Raw genomic sequence first — 26329 nt, 5'->3', positions numbered from 1 at the left:
CCCTAGGTCCCCAGCTTCCCAGGTATGGCCAGACATACGGTCACCCTGGCCATATGGTGGACCTTCGTTGAAGGTGTTCCCGCTGCTTGAAATGCTCTCCTGCCTTCACCTGCTTAGTGAATCCTGTGCTTTTCAAGTATTAGCTCCTGGAGGGACACCTGCTGTGGGCCATGATCTGTGATCATCATTTACTGAGCACTTACTATGTGCCAGGCACTATCCCCCCGGGCTTGCCATTCAACAAACTCCAATGCCATGCTGTTTCCCATTCAGATTCCTTGGGGAAACACCTCTCTCTGTGGGACAAGACCATGGGGTGGAGGCCGGGCACGGTGGCTCACGCCTGTAATCCCAGCACTTTGGGAGGCTGAGGCAGGTGGATTGTTTGAGGCCAGGAGTTCGAGATCAGCCTGGCCAACATGGAGAAACCCTGCCTCTACTAAAAATACAAAAAATTAGCTGGGCATGGTGGCGCACATCTGTGGTCCCAGCTACTTGGGCGGCTGAGGCATGAGAATTGCTTGAACCTGGGAGGCAGGAGGCTGCAGTGAGCTGAGATCACACCACTGCACTCCAGCCTGGGCGACACAGCGAGACTCTGTCTCAAAAAGAAAAAAAAAAAAAAAGTGAAAAAGCCGATTCTCCTCTCAGAGCCTCCAGAAGGAACGCCAGTGACACTGATAGGGACTCCTGACTTCCAGAACTGTAAGAGGACACAGGTGTGTTGTTTGAAGCCAGTAAGTGGTGGAAATTTGTTACAGCAGCCCTGGGGAACACATACACCAACTTTTCAGATTAAGTGAATGCAGCTGGGTTTCTGGCACTTTGCAGCCAAGAGTCATGAGGGATGCCACGTCCCAAGTGGAGCCTACACGATGCACAGCTGCCAACTCCGCCTGCATCATGAAGTGCACTCATGATAGCCTGATGGGGCAAACATATCATGAGTGCACTTCATGATGCCGGCAGAGTGATATGATATGTTGATGGGGTAAAAAGTGTGCGGGGGTACCAGCCCCTGCAGTACTGGTTCAGGGTGCAGGCTCTGGAATCTGATCGCCTGGGCCTGGATCCTGGATCCAACCACTTCCCAGTGTGTGACCTTGAGCGAGGGGCATGACCCTCGTGAACCCCAGAGGCCTGACTGATAAATGGACCTGATAACTGAACCCACTTCCAGATGAGGTGAGGAGAAGTGAGACGCTGCATGAGAGCACTGAGAACAGTGTCGGGTGCACAGTGGGCGCGGCACACGTTAGTTTCTACCACTGTGTTAAGATCTTACACATTGTCCCACATTTTAGTTGCAAGGTGATTTCTGGAGGCAGCTGCCTCCTTACAAAGGCTGCTGGAGGAGGAGAAGCACGTGGGACTCTTGAGCTTGACTACTGAGAAAAAATTGATTGCAACATCTCTGGACCCTTGATGGGAGTAGAGACGCTGGAAGAAAGGGTACTTTCAACGTTTTGAACAGATCTCTTTTTAGACAACTGCACAAGCAAAAAGTTTTTTTTTTTTTTTTTTTTTTTTTTGAGACAGAGTCTCGCTCTGTCACCCAGGTTGGAGTGCAGTGGCACAATCAGCTCACTGCTACCACCTCCCAGGTTTAGGTGATTCTCAAGCCTCAGCCTCTCGAGTAGCTGGGACTACCGGTGTGTGCCACCACGCCTAGCTAATTTAGGAGAGAGGAGGTTTTGCTATGTTGGCCAGGCTGGTCTCAAACGCCTGGCCTCAAGAGATCCTCTAGACTTGGCCTCCCAAAGTGCTAAGATTACAGGTGCGCCTGGCCAAAAGCCTTGAATTTATCTTTGAGAATATAAGCTTTGCAGGGGGATGGTGGGAAACCCCTGCCTCATTTATTTTTTTTCTTTCTTTAAAAAATAGAGATGTTGCCCAGGCTGGTCTTGAACTTCTGGGCTCAAGTGATCTCCCTGCTGTGGCCTCCCAAAGTGCTAGGATTATAGGCCTCCTCATTAATTTTTTAAAGATACATAAGGTAGTCTTGTTGTTATGGTGATGTTTAGGGAGGCAAGGGAGGGGTCAGTGGCATCTGGGGCAGCCCGGGTTGCCTCGTGGGGAGCTGGCCTGGAATCTAAGAGAGGGGTTGGCAAGAGGGTAGTGTGGCTGCTGGTCCCTCTTTGGCCCCTTGAATGGGTTTCAGATTAGAAAGGGTTGTGCTGGAAGGTGAGGCTTGTTTCCAGAGTCCTTGACACACATGGGCCCAGGCACAGCAACTTTGTGGCAGACAAAGTGTGACTGCCATTCTCACCTCTGCATAGGACCCTGCATCTCTGTGGCCCACGGGCAGCACCCTGGGTTTGGACAGTGGTGTGCTCTTTAGGCCTGGAGACCAATGGCAGCAGGGAAGTCCCCCCAGGTGGCTTCCTAGGGGTCAGCTCTGGGCAAATGGGAGTAAGCAGATGGCCAAGAACACGGTGGACGCTAAAGGGTGACCCTGAATGAGAAACTCTTTGGGAAGTGGGGGACTGGAAGGACACTGAGTGACCGCTCTTGGGCCAGCAGACATCTGGTTACACCTAAGCTTTTACTGCTCATTATTTTGTATTTCCTTTCTTTCCATTTACCCAGGACTCTGATCAATGCTTGGTGGTCTCAGGTATAATTTATCCACTCTCCCCAAGAAGGAGTGATCTTTTCTGCAGTAGTCAAGCATGATGATACTCTACACCGAGACGGGTGGATCACGAGGTCAGGAGATCGAGACCATCCTGGCTAACACGGTGAAACCCCGTCTCTACTAAGAAATACAAAAAACTAGCCGGGCGAGGTGGCGGGCGCCTGTAGTCCCAGCTACTCGGGAGGCTGAGGCCGGAGAATGGCGTGAACCCAGGAGGCGGAGCTTGCAGTGAGCTGAGATCCGGCCACTGCACTCTAGCCTGGGCTACAGAGCCAGACTCCATCTCAAAAAAAAAAAAAAAAAAAGAAAGAATCTAGAGCCATGTTTTCTAATATGGTAGCAATTAGCTGCCTGTAGCTATTTACAGTTACATTGAAATTCAGTAAAGTTAAATAACATTAAAGATTCAGTTCTTTAGTCCTATTTCAAGTGCTCAAGACCTACATGTAGCCAGTGGTTACTGTATGAACGGTGCAGATATTTTATCATCGCAGAAATCTCTATTGGACAGCGCTGCTCTAGACGGGTGAGGGAGCCAGACTGGCAGCTTCTCTACTGTGTTGATAAGTTCAGTTAGGCAAGAGCCTGCAAACTGGCCTGGAGACATATCTACTTAGCCCATCGCATGCTTAAATTTTTTTGAAGCAAAGGGCAATATGTAAACTTGGGGGATATCCTCTCTCTTTTCTCTCTGCCTCCTCTTCCCTTTCTCTTCTTGTTCTTGCTCTCTCTCCAGATTTTCAGCTACCTCCTTCAGCCAGGGCATCCATTTACAGTTTCCCACCATCTCTACTGGGCTTGCTTCAGTTTACATTACCTGGATCCTTGGCCCCCGTAGGCATGTGAGTCTGAGACCTCTGACCCATGACCATATAAATGGATGGCCTAGGACGAGCAATCCTCACATGTGAAGGAAAATGGGATTTTAAAGGCAACCGCTGACTTTACAGACCCAGGCGCAGAGGAAACAAAATGAACAGATACCCCCAGTTCACTGCTTTGCCTGAAATTGGAAAAACGCCCCGTCTGCCCCCCAGGCCTTCCCTTAAGCTCTGGAACCACTCCTGGGGTCACCCGGGCTCCGGCCCCTGGGCAGGGTTCCATGCGCTGTCTTTGATGTCAGGGGAAAGGCATTTGGGGAGGCTCTGTTTTTCTCATTTGGAAGGGGATTGTTGGGGGCGCTAAAGTGTGACAACAGTAGCGATCACATTTCGGTCTTAATAAAATACCGTGACGCTCAGCTAGACGCTACCTCATACTCCACCAGCTGACCTGGATCAAGTTACCCCTTGAGCCAGCTCAGAGGGGAGCTGGACTGCGCAGAGGCCATGAGGATGGGGGAGCCTCCGGGGAAGAGAATCCCACCACCCTCAGTGCTGCCATCCCTCTCCTAGGTATGAGGGTGGGGGGACTGTAAGTCAGAGGGGAGACTTGTCCACACGAACTGCAGGGTGCTTCTGGTCTCTTCCAGCTCAAAGTGTGAGTATCTTGTAGGGGTCTGAATGGGATCTGCTGGCAGAGATGGTGGAAGGGTTCCCATAGCGTTGACACAGGTGAGGTGCAGTGGGGCTGAGGACCGGGCCCTGGTGCAATCCCTGTCTCGAGGGATTTTTACTTTCTGACCCAGAGTAACACCTGCAAAAAGCCTTGTATAAAAATGTCCATCATCCTGGTGAGAAACTGGAAAACACCTAAACTTCCCTTGATGAGGTCGTAGCTAAAGAAAATGTGGTATATCCATTCAGTGGAATCCTACCCAGCAGTGCAGATGGAGGTGGGTTTTTTTTGTTTGTTTTTTTCTTTGAGACAGAATTTCGCTCTTGTTGCCCAGGCTGGAGTGCAATGGCACAATCTCGGCTCACTGCAACCTCCACCTCCCAGGTTCAAGCAGTTCTCCTGCTTCAGCCTCCCAAGTAGCTGGGATTACAGGTGCACACCACCACACCCAGCTAATTTTGTATTTTTAGTAGAGATGGGGTTTCTCCACGTTGGTCAGGCTGGTCTTGAACTCCCGACCTCAGGTGATCCACCCGCCTCGGCCTCCCAAAGTGCAGGGATTACAGGTGTGAGCCACTGCCCCGGCCAAGGAGGTGAAGTTTTATGCTGGCACATGGAAATGGTTCCAAGACATCCTAGAGTGTGAAAAACGCAGGCTAAAGAATCATACATCCAGCCGGGCGCGGTGGCTCACATCTGGAATCCCACCACTTTGGGAGGCTGAGGTGGGCAGATAACTTGAGGTCAGGAGTTGGAGACCAGTCTGGCCAACACAGTGAAACCCTGTCTCTATTAAAAATACAAAAAGTTAGCCGGGCATGGTGGCGTACACCTGTAATCCCAGCTACTTGGGAGGCTGAGACAGGAGGATCGCTTGAGCCCAGGAGGTGGAGGTTACAGTGAGCCGAGATTGCACCACTGCACTCCAGCCTGGGTAACAGAGGAAGACTCTGTTTAAATAATAAAAAAAAAAAGAGTGATACACCCAGTATGATGCCATGTATATATTTATAAAATCCCATTAAAACGTGAGATTTTTATACAGAGTTAGGAGAGTATATAACTAGAAAAAGAAAGATCTGGAAACCCATACATCTGGCTGGAAGCAACAGTTTCATATGGGAAGTCACTGGGATTGGGCTGGTGGTTAAAGGAGGGTTTAGCTTATTGAAATACTTTCATTAAAAAAAAATGAGGGCCAGGTGTGGTGGCTCATGCCTGTAATCCTAGCACTTTGGGAGGCCAAGGGTGGATCTCCTGAACCCAAGAGTTTGAGACCAGCCTGGACAACATGGTGAGACTCTGTTTCTACCAAAAATACAAAAATTAGCCAGGTGTGGTGACATGTACCTGTAGTTGTAGCTACTTGGGAGGCTGAGGTGGGAGGATCACCTGAGCCTGGGGAGGTCAAGGCTGGAGTGAGTTGTGATCACACCGCTGCACTCCAGCCTGGGTGAGAGGGTGAGGCTGTGTCACAAAAAAAAAAAAAAAAAAAAAAAAGGATAATGTGTGTATGTATTGCTTTTGAAAAATAATTACAAATATCTCACTGAGATAGAGACAAAAATCTCTATCATCGGACAGAAACGAGTATTGGACTAGGGATAGAAACCAGTATTTATTTAAAGCTTTCAATGTGCCAGGGACTATGGCCAGCACTTTCTATATATGTAGTGGGTAACTAGGAGAAAATGAGGCAGAGAGGAGTGTGGGAACATGCCTGTTATGGGTTGAACTGTGTCCCCAACAAGATGTTGAATGTGACCTTATTTGGAAATAGCGTCTTTGCAGATGATCACATTAAGATGAGGACCTTCGAGTGGGCCTTCATCCAATATGTCTGTGTCCTTATAAAGGGGGTATTTGGATGCAGAGACAGACAGAGGAAGAATGACAGGTGATGATGAGGACAGAGACTGGGTGACATGTTCTCTATGAGTCAGAGGACGTCTGAGACCACCAGGAGTTAGGAGAGAGGCAAGGAACAGATTCTCCCTCGCAGGCCTCAGAAGGAACAAACCTTGATCTTGGACTTCTCATCTCATGAACTGTGGGACGGTAAGTTTCTCCTGTTTAAGGCATCCAGTCTGTGGGACTTCGTAATGGCAGCCCAAGCAAACTCAGATGTGCCCCAGGCGAGGGGAAGAGGAGCCAGCACCCGGACCCATCTGCTTTCAGAGCCTGTGCTCAAGATCTGTCTATCCCAAGACTATAAAAACACCTACTATGGACCCAGCACCGCATCAGACAATGATGGGTGAAGAGAAGGGAAGCTTCTTTCTTCTCCGAGAAAACATCCAGTGTCGGGGGATGGGAGAGGAGGCCCTGGGGACCCTGGGATGGGGAACCACGGTGACTTCCGTGGAGGCTTCAGCAGTGGCATCTGGGGCCGGGGTCATAGCCGTGGACAGGGCCTGGGCCAAAGCTGAGGAGCTTGCGGAGGCAAGACCAAGGACAAGGAGTGGACGTCCACCCCCAGGCTGGGCCGCCTGGTCAAGGACATGAAGATCAAGTTCCTGGAGGAGATCTATCTCTTCTTCCTGGCCATCAAAGAGTTTGAGATCATTGACTTTTTCCTGGAGGCCTCGCTCAAGGATGAGGTTTTGAAAATCATGGCAGTGCAAAAGCAGACCCACGCCGGCCAGCGCACCAGGTTCAAGGGATTTATTGCCATTGGTGACTACTACAATAGCATGTTGTTCTGGATGTTAAGTGCTCCAAAGAGGTGGCCACCGCCATCCATGGGCCATCATCCTGGCTTAGCTCTCCATTGTCCCCATGCGCAGAGGCTACTGGGGGAGCAAGATCAGCAAGCCCCACACCGTCCCCTGTAAGGTGACAGGCCGCCGTGGCTCTGTGCTAGTGCGCTTCATCCCTGCACCCAGGGGCACTGGCATCGTCTTGGCCCCCATGCCCAAGAAGCTGCTGCTGATGGCTGCTATCTATGACTGCTACGCCTCAGCCAGGGGCTGCAGTGCCACCCTGGGAAACTTCACCAAGGCCACCTTTGACGCTGTCTCTAAGACCTACAGCTACCTGACCCCAACCTCTGGAAGGAGGCTGTATTCACCAAGTCTCCCTAGAATTCAGGAATTCAGGTCAGGAATTCACTGACCACCTTGTCAAGATCCCACCAGAGTCCCTGCAGAGGACCCAGGCTCCAGCTGTGGCTACAACATAGGGGTTTTATACAAGAAAAATAAAGTGAATTAAGCTTAAAAAAAAAAAAGAGAGAGAGGGGAGGCTTCAAGGATGAAATCTGGTTCTTGCCCTCATGGTGCTATCATGCCACTGGAAAAGACAAGGCAAAGAGGCACGAAATACCAAATTGCTGATTCAAGATGTGTACACACTGATCACCTTCTATGTGCCCAACACTGGCCTGGGCACTGCATGTGTCTTGGAGTTGTCCCCATCTCCTCTCTCTGACACCCTGCCACCCATTCATCACCAAATCCTGTTGGCTTTCCCTTTGACATATAGCCACAATATGACCATTCTCACCTCCTCCACTGGTCCAAACCATCATCATCTCCCACCTAGATCAGAGGTTAGTAAGCTATAACCAGGGGCCAATCTGGCCTGTCGCCTGTTTGTGTAAATAAAGTTTTATTAGAACACATCTGTGTTCATGCATTTACATCCTGTCTGCTACCGCTTTTGTGCTACTGCAGAAGAACTGAATAGCTGAGACAGGTCCAGTATGACGTGCAAAGCCAAAAATATTTACTATCTGGCCCTTTACAGAAGTTTATTGACTCCTGGCGTACACCTACAGTCACCTCCTCACTCTTCCTGCTCCTATCCTTATCTACCCGCTATCCTCCCAGCCCTAGTCTCCATCCAGCAGCCAGAGGCATCCTGTTCAACCGTAAGTCAGATCATGTCCCGCTCCTGCTCAAATCCCCACAATGGATCCCACCTCCCTCCAACTAAAACCACAGTCCTCACAATGAACCCTGGCTCCATGTGGTCTGCCCACTCTCAGGTTCATTGCCTCCCTGATCTCATCTCCTACCCTCTCCTTACCACACTGCCCACACACAGTGGCCTCCTGCAGCTCACTGCAGCCTCCGCCTCCCCGGTCAGTGATTCTCCTGCCTCAGCCTCCCGAGTAGCTGGGATTACAGGCATGCGCCACCACGCCTGGCTAATTTTTGTATTTTTAGTAGAGACAGGGTTTCACCATGTTGGCCAGGCTGGTCTTGAACTCCTGACCACAAGTGATCCGCCCACCTCGGCCTCCCAAAGTGCTGGGATTCCAGGCATGAGCCACCGTGGCCGGCCTGGAATAGTTTTAGATTGACAGAAAAGTTGCAAAGATAGTACAGAGAGTTCTCATACACCCCACAACCACTTTCTCCTTTTGTTAACATCTTCCTTTAGTATGCTGCATTTGTCAAAACTAATAAGCAGATAGTGCGAACTACTGTCAATTACTTATTCAGATTTTTAAGGCCTTCCCACTACTGTTCTTTCACTGTTCCAGGATCCGAAGGTGGATACCACATGACACTTAGTCGTCCCGTCTTCTTAGGCTTCTCTGAGCTGTGCCAGTTTCTCAGGCTTTCCTTGCTTTTGAGGACAGCGTGAAGGAGAACTGGTCAGGTATTTTGTAAAATGTTTGTCAATTGGGATTTTTCTGATGTTTTCCTCATGATTACACTGGGTTCCTGGGTTCTGGGAAGGTCACAGACGTAGAGTGCCATTCTCTTCACATCACATCAAGGGTCAATATTATCAACATGACTAATCACTGTTGATGTTGACCTTGATCACCTGGCTCAGGTGGTCTTCATTAGGGTTCTCCACTCCGAAGTTACTATTCCCCCCGTCTATGTTGTACTCTTTGGAAAGAAGTCACTATATGTGGCTCACACTATGGGTGTGGTATCTACAAAAGTTACCTGGAATTTTTCCGCATGGGAGATTTGTCTATTCTCTCCACTTATTTATTTATGCAATCGTTTATCTACATCAGTATAGACTCATACACACTTATTTTATACTTTGGGTTAGAATCTGATTATTACATTATTTATTTTATTATTCCAGCTTTTATTTTATTTTGCTCTTCTTTTTATTTTATTGTTCCAGATTTGGCCATTGGGATCCGATAGAACATTGTTTATTTTATTACTCCAGGTTTTATTTTATTTCGTTGTTCTTTTTATCTTATTTTTCTGGATTTGGCCATTGGGAACTCTTTCAACCGGATCCTGTGTTCCTCCGGCATAACTCATCACTTTGGGTTTTTCTGAGCAATTCCTTACTTTATGGTGCTAAAAGATGCTCCAGGATAATCATATAGTTCTTGGCCCAGCCCTAGAATCAGCCATGTCTCCATGGAGCTCTGGTTCCTTTTGCTTGCAGTATGGTATTAGAAACTATTATCTGAGTATCCTCATTGCTACAAGGGTGTCATTGCTTCGGGGCTCAGGTAACACAGCAAAGTCTTCAGTTTCCTTTTTTCTTTTTTTTGAGATAGAGTTTCACTCTTGTCGCCCAGGCTGGAATGCAGTGGGGTGATCTCGGCTCACTGCAGCTTCTGTCGCCCGGGTTCAAGCAATTCTCCTGCCTCAGTCTCCCAAGTAGCAGGCATTACAGGTGCCTGCCACCACACCTGGCTAATTTTTTGTATTTTTAGTAGAGATGGGGTTTCATCATGTTAGCCAGGCTGGTCTCAAACTCCTGACCTCAGGTAATCCGCCCGCCTGGGCCTTCCAAAGTGCTGGGATTACAGGTGTGAGCCACCGCATCCAGTCAGTCTTCAGTGTGTGTTTTTTTTTTTTTTTAAATTATAAAATATGGCTATTCCATCTGCTTGCAGGTGCGTTATGAGGCAAGGGGCAGGTGCCAAATAAATGATACAAATTATAGTCCAGACCCCTCTTTTCACCAGTGTGGAAACTACAGCTCAGACAGGATCTGCAGAAAACTTCTGTAAAGAGTCACAGGGCATGGGGCCGGGCGCAGTGGCTCACGCCTGTAATCCCAGCACTTTGGGAGGCCGAGGCGGGTGGATCACGAAGTCAGAAGATCGAGACCATCCTGGCTAACAAGGTGAAACCCCGTCTCTACTAAAAATACAAAAAATGAGCTGGGTGTGGTGGTGGGCGCCTGTAGTCCCAGCTACTCGGGAGGCTGAGGCAGGAGAATGGCGTGAACCCAGGAGGTGGAGCCTGCAGTGAGCCGAGATTGCGCCACTGCACTCCAACCTGGGAGACAGAGCAAGACTCCGTCTCAAAAAAAAAAAAAAAAAAAAGTCACGGGGCATGGATGAAGGTATCTGCTGGGATTGCAGGGGCCTTCCAACTTCAGCAGCGATGACCGTAATTTGTTCATTTGTCACATGCTCTATAACTCCAGTGTCAGCTTTAGGGTGATGTTAGTCTTATAAAATGCGTGGGAGAGCATCCCATCTTTTTCTTTGCTCTGTAGTTTGTGCTGGATGAGATTTATCCTTTCCTTGAAGGTTTGTTGGAACTCTTGTTTAAAACCAGCAGGACCTGGTGCCTTTTTTGGAGGGGGGGCACCAAAAACGCACTTCCTCTTTAATGATTTAACAGATTTTCATGATCTTTGGTTTGTTTTATTTATTTTTTATTTCCACTTGGGCTAATTTCAGTAATTTGTGTCTTCTTGAAAAGTGTCAATCTGACCTAGATTTTCAAATTCATTGGTAAAACAGCGTACCTGGCATTCTTGTAATTAAAAGAAACGACCTCCCCTGAATTTTAGTAAGTCCACCCTTTCATTCTGGATGTTGTTTATTGATCTCTCTCTTTTCCCCTTTGATTAAGTTTGCTAAACCCTTATTTTAATGGTCTTTCCAATTATTCTTATGAATTGTACTGTTTTTCTAACAAATGTCATTTAGGACTGTAAATGCCTATCTGGGCCACCCTTCTGCATCCCACAGGTATGATATTTAGTAATATTTTTGTTTTTTTTTTTTGAGATGGAGTCTTGCTCTGTCATCCAGGCTGGAGTGCAGTTGTGCAATCTCAGCTCACTGCAACCTCCGCCTCCTGGGTTCAAGCGATTGTTCTGCCTCAGCCTCCTGAGTAGCTGGGACTACAGCGTGCACCACCATGCCTGGCTAATTTTTGTATTTTTAGTAAAGATGAGGTTTCACCATCTTGGCCAGTCTGGTCTCAAACTCCTGACCTCAAGTGATCCGCCCACCTCAGCCTCCCGAAGTGCTGGGATTACAGGCCTGAGCCACCATCCCCAGCCGATACTTAGTATTATTGTTGCACGTTGCTGATCAGTAAACTCAGTGACAAATACTTATCAAAACCTGTTCTGATTAAGCTGGTAATGGCTGGGGTTTCTCAAACTCTCCTGCTGTGGTTTGATCCCATTACTTTTTGTCGTTGGCTGCTTGGAGACATGAATGTGAAAATCGTTGACAAATTTGTGTTAGAAAAATGACTCTTGTGAGGGCCCCGATGAACTCCCTGGCTGCTCCTTCTCCTCTGAGGCAGGTATATTTTTTAAGTGAGGCTGCTTAATGCTGCCTCCAGACTAGCCAGAGAGGCGTCTACTCCCTGGGAGGGAAACCTTGGCCACATCTCTTGTGCTATCTAAGTGTTTAACTTATCTTAAGAGCGCTAAAGAGGCTATGGCCTGAATTGTATTAATGACCAGCTGGGCAGGATGCTTTGGAGAGAGTTCAGTGCTAACACAGTGACATATTATTTTCCTGATAGCTCCTAAAGACCATAAATCACACGTTTAGCAACCAGGCCCACGTGTCAGGCAAGCAGCCATGGCTGCCCTGATTTCAGCCACTCCTGAGCCTCTCCGGCATGGTCTTTCCTAAAGCCCTGGCTGCATCTTGAAATGCTCTCCTTCCAGCCTGCCCGAATGCCTGGCCATTCCTGCGTCGGGCTAGGGATACCTTTTGCCAAAGATCTTTAGGGTCACCTTGTTTCTCCTGAAAGGCTCTTTCCTTATTTTTTTACTTTTTGAGATGGAGTCTTGCTCTGTTGTCCAGGCTGGAGTGCAGTGGTGCTATCTTGGCTCACTGCAACCTCTGTCTCCCAGGCTCAGGCAATTCTCCTGCCTTAGCCTCCTGAGTAGCTGGGATGACAGGCATGCACCACCATGCCCAGCTAATATTTTTGTGTGTGTGTGTGTTTTTTTTTTTTTAGTAGAGACGGGATTTTGCCACGTTGGCTGGGCTGGTCTTGAACTTCTGACCTCAAGTGATCTGCCCACCTCAGCCTCCCAAAGTGCTGGGATTACAGGAATGAGCCACCATGCCTGGCCCCCTGAAAGACTCTTTTCTTCCATCCATTCAGTTGATCCATGTTCTCCACTTCCTAGTTCATCTCAAATTCTATTCTCTATGAAAGATAAACATCCTAGCAGAGAAGTCAGCTTAGCCTGGGATCAAATCTCCACATTCTTCTTACCAGCTGTGTGACCCTGGGAAAGGGACCTTTCTGGACCTCAGTTTCCTCATCTGTAAAATGGAGATTTAAAAAACCATCTCCTTTGCAGGGCTGCTGCGAGGATGCAGTGAGATGATTCATGTGCAACGCCTGGTGCAAAAGAAGAGCTTGCTATGTGTCAGTTAGTCGGGCAAGTGAACCTGTCTGTGCCTCAGTTTCCCCATCTCTAACATGGGGATGCGTAACAGTACCTGCCTTCTGTGGTTGTAAGGGTTAATGAACGGGTACAGACAAGCCCTTCAGTCCCTGCCAGGCACACAGTCGCATGCAGGACACACTAGCTCCCGTCGGGACTGTGCTTGTTACTCCCACACGTGCCCTGACTCAGCTCCAACCAGGTCATCACCCCTTGTCCATGCAGGCCACGTCCTTTCTAGAAGTGCATTCAGATCCCTTGCACATTGCTTTGATCACCTCCAGGCAATGCATCCCCTCAGTGGGGAGGGAAGGATGCTGCCGTGTTTGTGTGGTTGCTTGTCATTGTTTGTGTGAGTTTTACTCTGCATAAGATGCCGTGCACTCTTGTAGCGGAGGAATCTAAGAATTTGATTTTTCATCTTACAAAGACACGAAAAATCTTGGCCAGGCGCGGTGGCTCACGCCTGTAATCCCAGCACTTTGGGAGGCTGAAGTGGGTGGATCACTTGAGGTCGGGAGTTTGAGACCAGCTTGGCCAGCATGGTGAAACCCTGTCTCTACTAAAAATACAAAAATTAGCCAGGTGTGGTGGCTTTAGGAGCTATCAGCTGGTGGTCCCAGCTACTCAGGGGGCTGAGGCATGAGAATCGCTTGAACCTGGGAGGTGGAGATTGCAGTGAGCTGAGATCGCAGCACTGCACTCCAGCCTGAGAGATACAGCGAGACTCCATCTCAAAACACACACACATACATACCCACGCACAAAACAAAATACACAAAAGCAAAATCAGAAAAACCCAAAGAGATGAAAAATATTTGTCTTCTCCATAAACACTGGGACTTTCTCCTCCTCTTGGTGTCAGATCTTGGCGTTCCACCACCACACTTCTCAGTGACTCCAGCCTCCCTTGCACTTTCTTTTCTTCCTTTGAGTCCACTGTCTGCGGCACTGCACGAGCTCCTAGATTCTTACTGGGAATCCTTTTTCTCAAACCAGACGTACATCCCTGTCCCTGGCAGAGGCAGCACAGCACCATGGATAAGGGCAGGGTCTCTGGAGCCAGGCCACCTGTGTCTGAATAGTGCCACTGCCAACCATGTGACTTGGGCTGTTCATTTAGCCACTCTCTGCCTCACTTTCCCCATTTGTAAAATGGGTGTTATGAACTGAATGTTTGTGTCTCCTCCCAAAATTCATATGTTGAAAATCTAACCTCCCTATGTGGCTGTATTTGGAGGTAGGGCCTCTAAGGAAGTAATTAAGGTTAAGTGAGGTCACAGGGTGGGGTCCTAAGCCAATGGAATTGGTGTCCTTGTTAGAGGAGACACCAGACAGCTGTTTCTCTCTGGCTCTCTCTCCATGTACATGCACTGAGGAAAGGCCGGGTGAAGACGCAGCAAGAAGGCAGCCATCTGCAAGCCAAGAAGAGGGCCCTCACCAGAAACCAACTTTGCCAGCACCTGGATCATGGACTTCCAGCCTGCAGAACTGTGAGAAAGAAAATTTCTGTCGTGTAAGCCACCCGCTCCGTGGTATTTTATTATGACAGACTGAGCAGACTAGTATAATGGGGATAGTAATAGGATTAAATGAAGTAAAACATACAAGCCAACTAGAACGGTGCTTGGTATGTAGTGAGTGCTCAGTAAATGTCAGTTATTATTGAGATTTGGTTCAGAGGAAGAAGTGGAAAGTCGGCCAAGTTAAATACCTCCTTCAAGGTCTGAGAGCTCAGAAGAATCGGGGTCAGAATTGGAACTTAGGTCCTCTGACCCCAAATAGCATCCCACTCCTTCCACGGTGCCAGGCCTCTCAGTGGATGGCACTCACTCGGGTAGAGCAGCACTCCTTCATGTCGCACCTTCACGGATTTAGCCATAGAGGAGTCCCCGCTTTCACTAACTTCTCAGTTTTTTTTTTTTTTTTTCTGAGATAGACTCTTGCTCTGTCACCCAGGCTGGAGTGCAATGGCGTGATCACAGCTAGCTCACTGCAGCTTCAACCTCCTAGGTTCAATCGATCCTCTACCTCAGCCTCCTGAGTAGCTGGGACTATAGGCACTCATCACCATGCCCGGCTAATTCGTTTTTTTTTTTTTTGTATTTTTTGAAGATACAGGGTTTCGTCATGTTGCCCAGGCTGGTCTCAAACTCCTGGGCTCAAGTGATCCTCCTGCCTCAGCCTCCCAAAGTGCTGGGATTACAGGCATGAGCCACTGCGCTTGGCCTCCTCATTTATCTTTACACTGATGCTCCTGCACAAACCTATGCTTCATCCTAAGCATCATTACCTATGACATCACTGGTTTGATGCACTGGTCATTTTTCCGGGAAAACAAGAGTAAGAAAAAAAATACATTTAACAAAGTGGTTTTTTGTTTTGTTTGTTTTGTATTTTAATTAAGAGCAAACCACATGAAACCTGGAATGGGCTGTGCACAAGGCATCCATAAATACTGCTCAGCTGACTGACATCTCTCAGGGACTCAGTGTGGTGGGCATTTGGGTGGGACAATTCCACTTCATACAAGACTGTCCAGCATATTGGTTTGAGTGGTATTGCCGGCCCTGCCTCTGAAAGCAAACAGTTCTCTCCCTTCATGTGACAACCAACTACCCCAACCCCCAATTTCTTTTTTTCTTTTTTTTTTGAGACAGAGTGTCAACTCTGTTACCCAGGCTGAAGTGAAGTGGTGTGATGTTGGCTCAATGCAACCTCTGCCTCCCGCCCACCCCCAGTTTCTTTCTTTTCTTTTCTTTCTTTTTTTTTTTTTTTTTTTGAGACAGAGTCTTGCTCCATTACCCAGGCTGGAGTGCAGTGGCGCGATCTCGGCTCACTGCAAACTCTGCCTCCCAAGTTCAAGCGATTCTCCTGCCTCAGCCTCCTGAGTAGCTGGGATTACAGGCACCCGCTATCACACCTGTCTACTTTTTGTATTTTTAGTAGAGACGGGGTTTCACCATGTTGGCCAGGCTGGTCTCGAACCCCTGACCTCAAGTGATCTGCCCACCTCAGCCTCCCAAAGTGCTGGGATTATAGGCGTGAGCCACCACGCCTGGACCCACCCCTAGTTTCTAATATGTCCCCCTATCCCTCCAGGGGATGGGGCTGCCCCCAGGTGGGAATGCTGCTCTAGTTAAACACACTGACACTAATGCAGATGAGAACACTCAGAATGCCCACTCTTTGAGAAAAAACAATGGTACACTCCCCTGTCCTCCCAACGCACAAATGACACTGTTAAGGAGCAGGGCTGCTGATTCACAATACAGCTGGGAGGAGGTATGTGTATAGTGTGGAGGAATAATCCAGGGCAAACATGTCAGACTAGAGGATCTAGCAAATGAGGAGAATGGGCCAGGGTCCAGGCACCCAGCTGAGGTTGCAGAACCAGAGACCAGGATTTGAGGAGAAGAAAATGTAGTAAATGGAAATTGAGGTCTGTAAGATAGGAGTTGAGAATTAAGTGCTGTGGCAGATTGCTAGTTTTTCATCCAGTACCTGTTCTTCCTACTTCCAAAGTGATGGAATTTTTAGTAAGGCATGACTGCCTAGAATGAAGACTACAATTCCCAGCCTCCCTTGCTGGCCAGTGGGATGTAAATGCAAGTATTGTGTGGTGCTTCTGGGAAAGTCTTTGAGAACCTCCACGTGCTGTCTGAAAGGGAAAAGACAGTTCCTCTTTGTCCCTTCCTCCATTCTGATACCTGGAACTGAAATGTCACTATCTTGGATCATGAGGGCAAGACACTTGAGGGTTGGTGAAGGTGCAAGCTGGCAGGAATCTGAGTTCTTCATCAGAAGAGGTCCCTGGACTGCTAACCTCTAGAGTTCTACAGATAAGAGAAATACATCCTGTTTTGTGTGGACCACGTTAACCTACTTAATTTCTAATAAAGTCAAAGGCACATAAACAAAGTCAGTTTCCTGAAAGTTAGAAATTCCAGAAGGCAGTTGTTACCATGGATGGGGTCATAGGGCAAGATCATCAACAGTCAAGAATCAACGATTTACTGATCACCTACTATGTGCCAGTTATAGCAGTGAACACAGTGGACATGTTCTCTGCCCTCCTGGAACACACAGCTGGTGGGGAACACAGAATTCACATCAATTACTTCAAATAATTAATGAAATGGTTACAAAGAGTGCAAAATGTACTGTATAAGCATGAGGCATCCTGGGAGCATATGATGGCAGAATCTAACCTTTTGAGGGGGATCAGGTAAGACTTCCCTAAGGACGTGGCACTGGTTCAGAGATTTAAGAGGTGCATAGGAACTGGTTAGGCCTTGGACCTTGAGAACAAGAGGAGGAGAGAATGCTGGGGAAGTGTGTTCCAGACAGAGGGCATGGAGTGGGCAGAATCTTAAGGTAGTGGGGAGCATGGATGTTCAAGGAATTAAAAAAAGCCCATTGGATCTGGAGTGGAGTAAATGATGACAAGAGTAGGAGAAAAAGTCTGGAGAAGCAGGTGGTGCCAGTCCATTAAAGTTCACTGAAGAGCTTTTTTTTTTTTTTTTTTTTTTGAGATGGAGTCTCGCTCTGTTGCCCAGGCTGGAGTGCAGAGGCGTAATCTTGCCTCATTGCAACCTCTGCCTCCTGGTTTCAAGAGATTCTCCTGCCTTAGCTTCCCGAGTAGCTGGGATTACAGCTGCCTGCCACCATGCCCTGCTAGTTTTTGTATTTTTAGTAGAGACAGGGTTTTGCCATGTTGGCCAGGCTGGTCTCGAACTCCTGACCTCAAGAGATACACCCGCTTCAACCTTCCAAAGTGCTGGGATTACAGGCGTGAACCACTGTGCCCAGCCTACTGAAGAGCTTTAAGCAGAGGGTGACGTGTTCAGCTTTCCTTTTCACCCTTCTGGCTACTGTGATGAGAACTGAGGAGAGGTGTCAGGCTGAGACTGCCAGCTGACCCTCAATACCCACTTCACTTCCCCTCTTTATCTATAGTAGCAGTTTTTATTGGCACGTGACTGCCCAGAATAAAGACTACATTTCCCAGGTTCCCTTGCAGGAAGGTGTGGCCAAGTGACTCCGTTAAGGCCAATGGGGTGTGAGCAGAAGACATAAGTGCAACCGCTGGGTGGTGCCCTTCTCTGTCTCTGCCTCCTTCTTTCCCCTGCTGCCTGGAATGTGCCTGGAATCGGTGGCTCATGCTTGTAATCCCAGCACTTTGGGAGCTCAAGGCAGGAGGATTCCTTGAGACTATGAGTTTGAGACCAGCCTGGGTAACATAGGAGACTCCATTTCTACAGAAAATAAAAATATTAGCAGAGCATGGTGACGCCTGCCTATAGTCCCAGCTACTTAGGAGGCTGAGGTGGGAGGATGGCTTGAGCCCGGAAGGTCGAGGCTGCAGTGAGCCATGATCATGCCATTGCACTCCAGCTTGAGTGACAGAGGTGACAGAGTAAGACCCTGTCTTTGGGGGATGGGGGGGAAGGAAGCCGCTGTGCCTGGGCTTCAGGCATGGAAGAGCTGCCTTTCTGGCCCTAGATTGTTCACATTTCAGATTTTCTCATGAGAGAGAAACAGATTTATGTTTTATTTAAGCCTCGTTATTTTGATGAGCTTGTATCCTAATTCATAGACAGCAGGGAGACAGTGAGAAGGCTGTGACGGCGTCCAGGAGAAAGATGATGGTGACTTGGACCACAGAGGTAATGGCAAGGGGAGTGAAGAGAAGCAGACGGGGCCAGGACCAGAGAATGCAGCAGAAACTCAGGCAAGGCAGGATGACGCTAGGTGCCACCAACGTCAGCCGCTGCTGTGCGACCATTGACTTCCTGGCCAGATGCATTAATTCTACCCTCTGGGCTTCCTCCCCCAGCCACCTCCTCCTGGGGCCAAACTGTCTGCCTCCCTCTTACTACTGCCCTCACCATGCCAGCCCCTGGACATCTTCTTCAGGGATAGCACCTCACCCAGGCACACCTCCTGGCTTCCAGAGGACACGCTGACACTGGCAGATTGCCTGCTAAGGCAAGGGAGAGCAAGGAAGGACCCCCTCCTCAGTCCCGCTGCATCTTGCCTGCATATCTTGTGTGTGTGTGTGTGTGTGTGTGTGTGTGTGTGTGTGTGTGTGTATGTCTGTGTGTATGTATGTATGTATGTATTTTGAGATGGAGTCTCACTCTGTTGCCCAGTCTGGACTGCAGTGGTATGATCTTGGCTCACTGCAACCTCTGCCTCCTGGTTTCAAGCAATTCTGCTGCCTCAGCCTCCCAAGTAACTGAGATTACAGGTGCACGTCACCCTGCTCAGCTGATTTTTTTTTTTTTTTGTATTTTTAGTAGAGATGGGGTTTTGTCATGTTGGCGAGGCTGGTCTTGAACTCCTGACTACAAATGATTCACTGTCTTAGCCTCCCAAAGTGCTGGGATTACAGGCATGAGCCATCGTGCCTGGCCCAAACTTGTGTTCTTTTAAAATATACCAAGAAGAATGTGATGCCCAGCAGGCAGGGGGTACCCAAGACAGTTCTTGTCAGCACACCTGCCATTTTAACCAAGAGGATGGGGGTTGTTACAATCTTCAGGGCTACCAAACGCCACGGATGTGGATAGCAAATTGCCAGAGAGTTTCCGTGGTGTGATGAGCTGATAATGAGAATCTGTAACCGCAGAGTCAGCCTACCTTCTCTGTCTACTTTAGATAGGCTTTTCTTCTGGCTTTATATCTATGTATGGTGCCTTTGTTGTTTATAGTTACCTTTGCTTGTTAACTTCTTTTTCATGCCTGAACTAAATGTCCCCTTGCTGAAATTTGGAATCATCTTTAATCACACTGCCTATAAAATTTCAGCCATTCAACATGAATCTAGGTTTTAAATGTATTTTAAATTAAAGTTGTGACATCTCAAAACATAAATAATACTTGTTGTTTTTTTTGTTTTGTTTTGTTTTTTTTTTTTGGAGATGGAGTCTCCCTCTATCGCCTGGGCTAGAGTGCAGTAGCACAGTGTCAGCTGCCAGGCCTCCCCATTCTCTTCTTCTCACAGGGCAGGGCTGAACAGTATCTCCTCCTGGCTACATCCGAGCCCAGAAGTCAAAACCTAAGGGGTCCCCGCTTGGCTGGGACAGAGGCCACAGACCTAGGTCCAGCTCTGACTCCGCAGTGGCACATCCCTGGGAAGTGGGGCTTGGGGGCTTCCCACGAACGGCTTTCAGAGTGAGCGCAGTAGAGTGGGGCTAGAGGACAGTTTTGACAGATCTTGAGCAGGTGCTTGAATTTTAACTGAACTTCCACCCTTACCCAGGTGACATTTCAGAGGAGGGTTCACCTGCCCTGCAAAATAAAAGCTGCAAAATCAGCAGCTCTTGCACAAAGGCAAGGCGGCAGGGAGCAGGGGAGGGAGCTGTCGGTATTTATGCCCAAGCTGAAGCAGTTGGCTGGGACCCAGGCCTGGTCTGCTCATGACTGTCATCATCTTTGTCATATTTCCATGTTGCCTATACTTTTATAAAATGATTGTAAAATCAGGGGTCGGCAAGCTAGTTATAGTTTTCTAATTCAAGTAAAATAAATATGTGGCAATTCAACAATTTGCCCTGGTACCACAGAACCCCCCTTGCATGTCCCCAGGGACACAGGTAGCCCCTGGTGGAAAGGCCCACATACTGGGCAGGTAAGCCAGGCTCTGTGCTAACTGCTTTCACATAGCTCCATCCTTATAACCATATATGGTGGGGGCTTTGCTTCCACCCATTTAATAGATGAGCAAACTGAGGCTCAGGGATGGAGAGACTTGCCCAGGTTAGGAGATGGTGGAGCCAGGACTCAACGGCAGATGGAACTGATTAGAAGGCTTTTTTGTCCTCAACTTGGGACATGCATGCAGAATATCCTAAGATACAGCTACATGTGGCACCTTCTGTGTCCCGGACCATTCTTTTTTTTTTTTTGAGACAGAGTCTCGCTCTGTCGCCCAGGCTGGAGTGCAGTGCGGCGATCTCTGTTCACCGCAGCCTCCACTTCCTGGGTTCCAGTGATTCTCCTGACACAGCCTCTTGGGTAGCTAGGATTACAGGCGCCTACTACCACACCTGGCTAAGTTTTGTATTTTTAGTAAAGACGGGGTTTCACCATGTTGGCCAGTCTGGTCTCAAACTCCTGACCTCAAGTGATCCACCTGACCTCAAGTGATCCACCTGCCTCGACCTCCCAAAGTGTTAGGATTACAGGTGTGAGCCACTGCACCAGGCCAATCCTGGACCATTCTTTAAACCCCACAGATTCTTTCCCCTGGGAGTCTGGAAGTTGCTGATTTAATGCAGATACCTGCTTCAATCCCTGTCCCCTGGAGTCTGTTCTCCACCAGGCAGCCAGAGGCAGCTTCTGAACCAAAGTCACATCATGTTGTTCCAAACCCTCCAATGACTTCTATCGCCCTTGGCTGTTACCCAAAGCTTTACAATGGCCCAAAGGCGTCACCCTCATTGCCCACCGCAATTCTTTCTGTTCCCTCTGCTTCTGTCTTGCTGGTTTCCTCCCAGTTTCTGGAGCCCACCGACTCTAATCATGCCTTGGCCTTTGCACAGTGCTTCTCTCTATCTGGAACACTCTTCACCCAGATGTCGGCATGGCCTCCTCCTCCACCTCCTTCAGGTCTTTGCTCAAAAGTCAGAGGAGCCTGGGTGCGGTGGCTCACACCTGAAATCCTAGCACTTTGGGAGGTTGAGGAGGGCAGATCACTTGAGGTCAGGAGTTCGAGACCACCCTGCCCAACAAGGTGAAGCCCTGTCTCTACTAAAAATACAAAAGTTAGCTGGACGTGGTGGCATGTGCCTGTAATCTCAACTACTTGGGAGGCTGAGGCAGGAGAATCGCTTGAACCCAGGAAGCAGAGGTTGCAGTAAGACAAGATTGCACCACTGCACCTCCAGCCTGGGCAAAAGTCTCAAGAGTGAGACTGTCTCAAAAAAAAAAAAAAAGTCAAAAACCACAGAACAAAAGCCCTGGTGACAGCCTCCTCCCTGACTCTCTTGGTGTCTCTTCAGAACACTTTGCTCTGACATTATACTTTGCATTCCATTGTTTACAGTCCGCCTCCTGAACTGGAAGGTCCATGCCTTGTGGGCACGCATCTTGCTGTGTTTGGTTTGCTGCTGAATCCACAGCACTTCCATTAGGGCCTGGCAAATGGTAAGCTCTTCGTAAAGAGCTGCTGGCCGCGGGAAGGAACTCCCTACAGGCTCAGAGAACAAAGGCTTCTGGCTCTGCCGGGCCTTGAGCATGCCTCTGCCTGGTCCACACGGCTTCCCTGGGCAGCTGCAGAAGGCAGTGCTTTAGATTTTGACAGAGACTGCTTTGCACCAACAAACAGTATGTTTTCACTTGTGTGAATTTTAACTTCATCATCGTAGAACATGGTTTCAATTCTGCTGAGGGGCCCTGGGGGCTTCTGGCACTGGGGACATTTTTGAAATAAATTTGGAAAATAAACACAAACTGGCTTCCCTAAGTAGCTCCAGCTGGTAATTAAGATCCTCCCTCCAGAGGTGCAACTTCGACTTCGGGGGCCAGAGAGAAACGGCAGAGTGGGGCAAGACTCTGAAGACATCAGCCTGAAATACACACAAATCCCGCAAAATACCTGGCTCTGAGCCGCAGGTTCAACCAAGATCCACAAAGCACCTATTCCATGCCTGATGATGTGACTGCAGTGGAGGTTCAACCTCATACATCTGCCGGCCGATCTGGCATCTTCTCCAGGGTGTCTCAGACATCTCAAACCCCATGTACCCCAGACAGGGGGATGGGATCCTCCACTGCGTACCCAACACCTCCTCTGTTCTGCCCACATCTCAGTGAAGGACAACACGTCCCTGTCAGATCAAGCCCAAGAGTCACTGCCACCTCTCTCTCCCCCAACCTCTACATCCAGTCTATTAGCAAGTCCTGTTGGCTTCACCTCATCCTCAATTCCACGTCTTCCTACCACGTGGATCCAATCCATTTTCTTCTCCTGCTTGGACTATTGCAGTAGCCTCTTGGCTGGTCTCCCTGCCTCCACCATTTTTTTTCTTCTCTCTTTTTTTTTTTTTTAAGATAGAGTTTCACTCTGTCACCCAGGCTGGAGTGCAGTGGCATGATCGTGGCTCACTGCAACCTCTGCCTCCTGGGTTTTAGTGATTCTCCTGCCTCAGCCTCCTGAGTAGCTGGGATTACAGGTGCCCGCCACCACGCCTGGCTAACATTTCTGTATTTTTAGTAGAGACGAGGTTTCATCATGTTGGCCAGGCTGGTCTCAGACTCCTGACCTCAAGTGATCCGCCCTCCTTGGCCTCCCAAAATGCTGAGATTACAGGTGTGAGCCGCCATGCCCAGCCTACATTTCCCCTCTGACTGCCCATTCTCCATGCAGCAGCCAGAGAGGTCTTTTTCACACATAACCCAGACCATGTGGCTTTTCCTGCTGAACACCAGCTTGCCCCAGGGATGTCCATGGCACTTAGAAAGAGCTTTGATTGCTGTGATATCTCCTGCCCCAGGCTCATCTACCCTGGCCACCCCCATACCTTTACTCCTGCACTACGGCCCCCACGCCTTCTCTCTGATCCCGGGGGCTTCATGCTGGTTCTCACTCAGGACCTTTGCACTTGCTGTGCCCGGCCCCCTGCCGCTGATCTCCATCTGGCTGGCTGCTTGTCATCTTTTATCTCAAGTGTTACTGCCTTAAGAGGCCTTCCCTGGACTGGCCCCCTCAAGAATGCTGCCCCCCCGCATCCTCCTCCATCCCATGTCACTTTGCTCTCACATCTGATTATTTTATTTTCTTCGTATCCTTTTTATTATCATAAATGGTCTTGTTTATGGATTTGCTTGGTTGTTTACTGCCTGGCCCCGGGGATTCAGGGTCAATCAGACAGGGTGGTCGCTGTTCTCACAGAAGTGGGGGCGATAAGCAAGAATGAAATCACTGGACTTTTCAACTACAAGGGCCAATAATTTCCACTTTCGGTTAAAGCAAGTTGGGTTTTGATCTTTGCAATCGGCTGAGTCTTTACTGCATTAGGCTCCATAAGTACTCACTGAATTCAACGGCCATGGTTTTTTTTTTTTTTTTCTCTCTCTTTTGTGTCCTTCAAGCCATAGACGTCATCATGAAGCGAGTCTGCACTTTGCTTCTGAATAAACAGACAGTTCCAGGCCTTGAAGCCAATGGTATTTATTCTCCGTTGCTCCAAAGCTCTCTTTCTTCCTCAAGTTTCTACCTAGTTCTGCTCTTTAAAACAGATGTTGGGCAGAGAATACCAATTCCATTTTATAGATGTGAAGACTGAGGCCCAAGAGGCTTACGTAGATTGGATAAAACACAACTTTGATTATTTCAGCAAGGATTCCTCTCTCTGGAACTCTAGCCTGCAGACTAGAAAGAAAAATCTGTATGCTTTCCTAATGATAAATATTAGTGGTGCCTTGGGCTAGCCAGGATGGATTTGAAATCCGTAACCTTTATATTTCTACTTCACAGTTTAGTCCCCAGGGATATTCCAGATTCCAGGAAAAAATATCCCTACTAAGAGATACAGAATTTTTCTTTTGTATACAGTTTCATTTTAGGTTGCCTTTATTTTTCAATCTGTTGAACCAATAAGGTGAACATAATTTACAAAGCCAGAAGATTCCCATACTGATCCTTTTATCAGCCCAAACCCTTCCTTCACATTGGAGAAAGTTGCTTGCTCTTTCATTAGAGGGAAGTAACTCATTGTATTCCCCTCTTTACTCTGGCTACCAGGAAGTGATACATTCTGAACTTGATCGCAATACTTAGCCTGAGCCTGGATTTTTTTTGTGCAACGTCTTACCCTTATTCATGACATAGCTTTGCTTCCCTTTGCCTTTGTGTTACTAGTTCTATTTTAAATATGTTTCCCATTCGAAATCCTTTCTGACGTAGGCTGGGTATAAACAAATAAATTCAATTTATTTTTGAAGCTACTCTCCCTCTTTTTTCCCTACCTCCCTTGGATCTTGCTTACGGGCTCAGGAGCAGATACTTTAAATAAGCATATTCCCTCTGCTTACTCTCATTCTTTCTCTTTGTAAAACATGCATTCAGGGGAATGTAAATTGTTTTTAAAAGCTTCCATCCTGGGCCACTGCTAATTATTACTGACCCGGGAGGATCTGTACTAATTTGCCTTAATAAACTTATTAAATAGCAAATTTCAGGAGGAAGAAACTATATAGCCTTTATTGGATTAGTAAAACTGCCAGTGGACATCATCGCTGGAACAGAGAAGAGCCCGTTAACTGCACAGGAAAGCTAGGGAGATAATTGAGCTAAGTGTGTTTCCAATAAACCATCACCGGCCACAGATTCGGGCCTTTTTGGGGGTTGTTAGCAAAAGTTTCAAGCTTCTAAATGAAAAAGAAAAAAAAAAAAAAAAGAAAGGAAAGGCAGCATCCTTCTTCCCATAAACTAGATGCAGGTGATTAAACATGGCAAATATTAAATGAAATCAGCAACCACAAACCTCCAGGTCATTGAAGAACAGATGTGTATCTGCAAGGTTGAAGATCATCTCTTCCATCATGAGGCCGATGCGCACGGACGTCGTGGTGTCCTGTGAGGTAGAGAAGGGGAAAATCACATGCGAGGGGAGCCTGAGGAATCTCAGCCACTCTTTTGGTCCCATCCCACTGCTGAAAAGCAGTTTTGGTTTTACCTCATCTGCTTGGCTCATGCGTGGCCTAAAATGTGTCTCTGTGTGGGGCTGGTGTGATAATAATGTCATACAGCTTCCAGGATCTCACTTCTAGTTTTTCGCCATTTCTTTTTACCCTCTCCAGTATCTAAATCTCCTGGAAAATGACCCTGGGATTGCAACAGTGTTCAGTGTTGCAAGGACACTTATCACAGATATGACATGGCTGTAATAAAAAAGGGCCTCCTGGAAAATGCATGCTTTCAGGGGTTCCCTCCAACACATTTTTGTTATCAGGGAGGTCTGGAAGATTTCAGTATAAACTACTGGGAGAGTTGAGATGTTGAGTCTCTCTTTCCAACAGTCTCTCTATGCACACTGCCTTACTCCTCTTGATATTTAAAAAAATCCCTGTTATCCAACAATAGAGGGTTAATGATAAAAACACACAAACACAAAGGCACTATGGTACATTCATAGGCAGGAAAACTAGGCAGCCATTATACAAATGAAGTCATTGTGGAGTTACTGATATGAAACTGTCATCAAGAGATACAGTACTAAGTAACGAAAGCAAGCTGCAACACAGTACAACATATGAATTTGCACAACTGTGCAATGAAAGTGCCTCCTTTCTGTATACATAGTGTGATAGACTGCACTGCTGTTCACCCATACTGGGGGTCCCTCCCTGAGGTGCTTCTCCCTGCAAAAGGATGATATGTAGCAGGGGTTGGCAAACTGCAGCCCCTTCGCCAAACCTGGCCTGCTGCTTGTTTTTGTGTGACTAAAGAGCTAAGAATGGTTTTTACATGAAAAAAAAAATCAGTGTATTGTCTAAAGTTCCTCTTGTACTACAAAGTCAGAGGTGAGCAGACTGTGTGTCCTACAAAGCCTAAAACATTTACTATCCAGGCCCTGACACATATTC

The 26329-nt window shown here is 47.9% G+C and overlaps 1 protein-coding gene across 3 annotated transcripts in view; it reads right to left on the bottom strand.

Moving 5' to 3' along the window:
• The window catches only part of EYA2 (EYA transcriptional coactivator and phosphatase 2), a 297682-nt gene that overhangs the window by 20360 nt on the left and 250993 nt on the right, over window positions 1–26329 (bottom strand). For all 3 annotated transcript variants that reach the window (XM_003904648.2, XM_021920974.2, XM_009215985.4), the window contains one exon: window positions 25228–25317. In XM_003904648.2, the coding sequence (XP_003904697.1) occupies window positions 25228–25317 (90 nt within the window). The remainder of the gene's footprint in view (window positions 1–25227; window positions 25318–26329) is intronic.

This window comes from Papio anubis, chromosome 16 (genome assembly GCF_008728515.1).
Source record: "Papio anubis isolate 15944 chromosome 16, Panubis1.0, whole genome shotgun sequence".
Lineage (NCBI taxonomy): Eukaryota > Metazoa > Chordata > Mammalia > Primates > Cercopithecidae > Papio > Papio anubis.
Note: the sequence above shows the minus strand (reverse complement) of the source record. Positions and strands in the feature narration are given on the sequence as shown.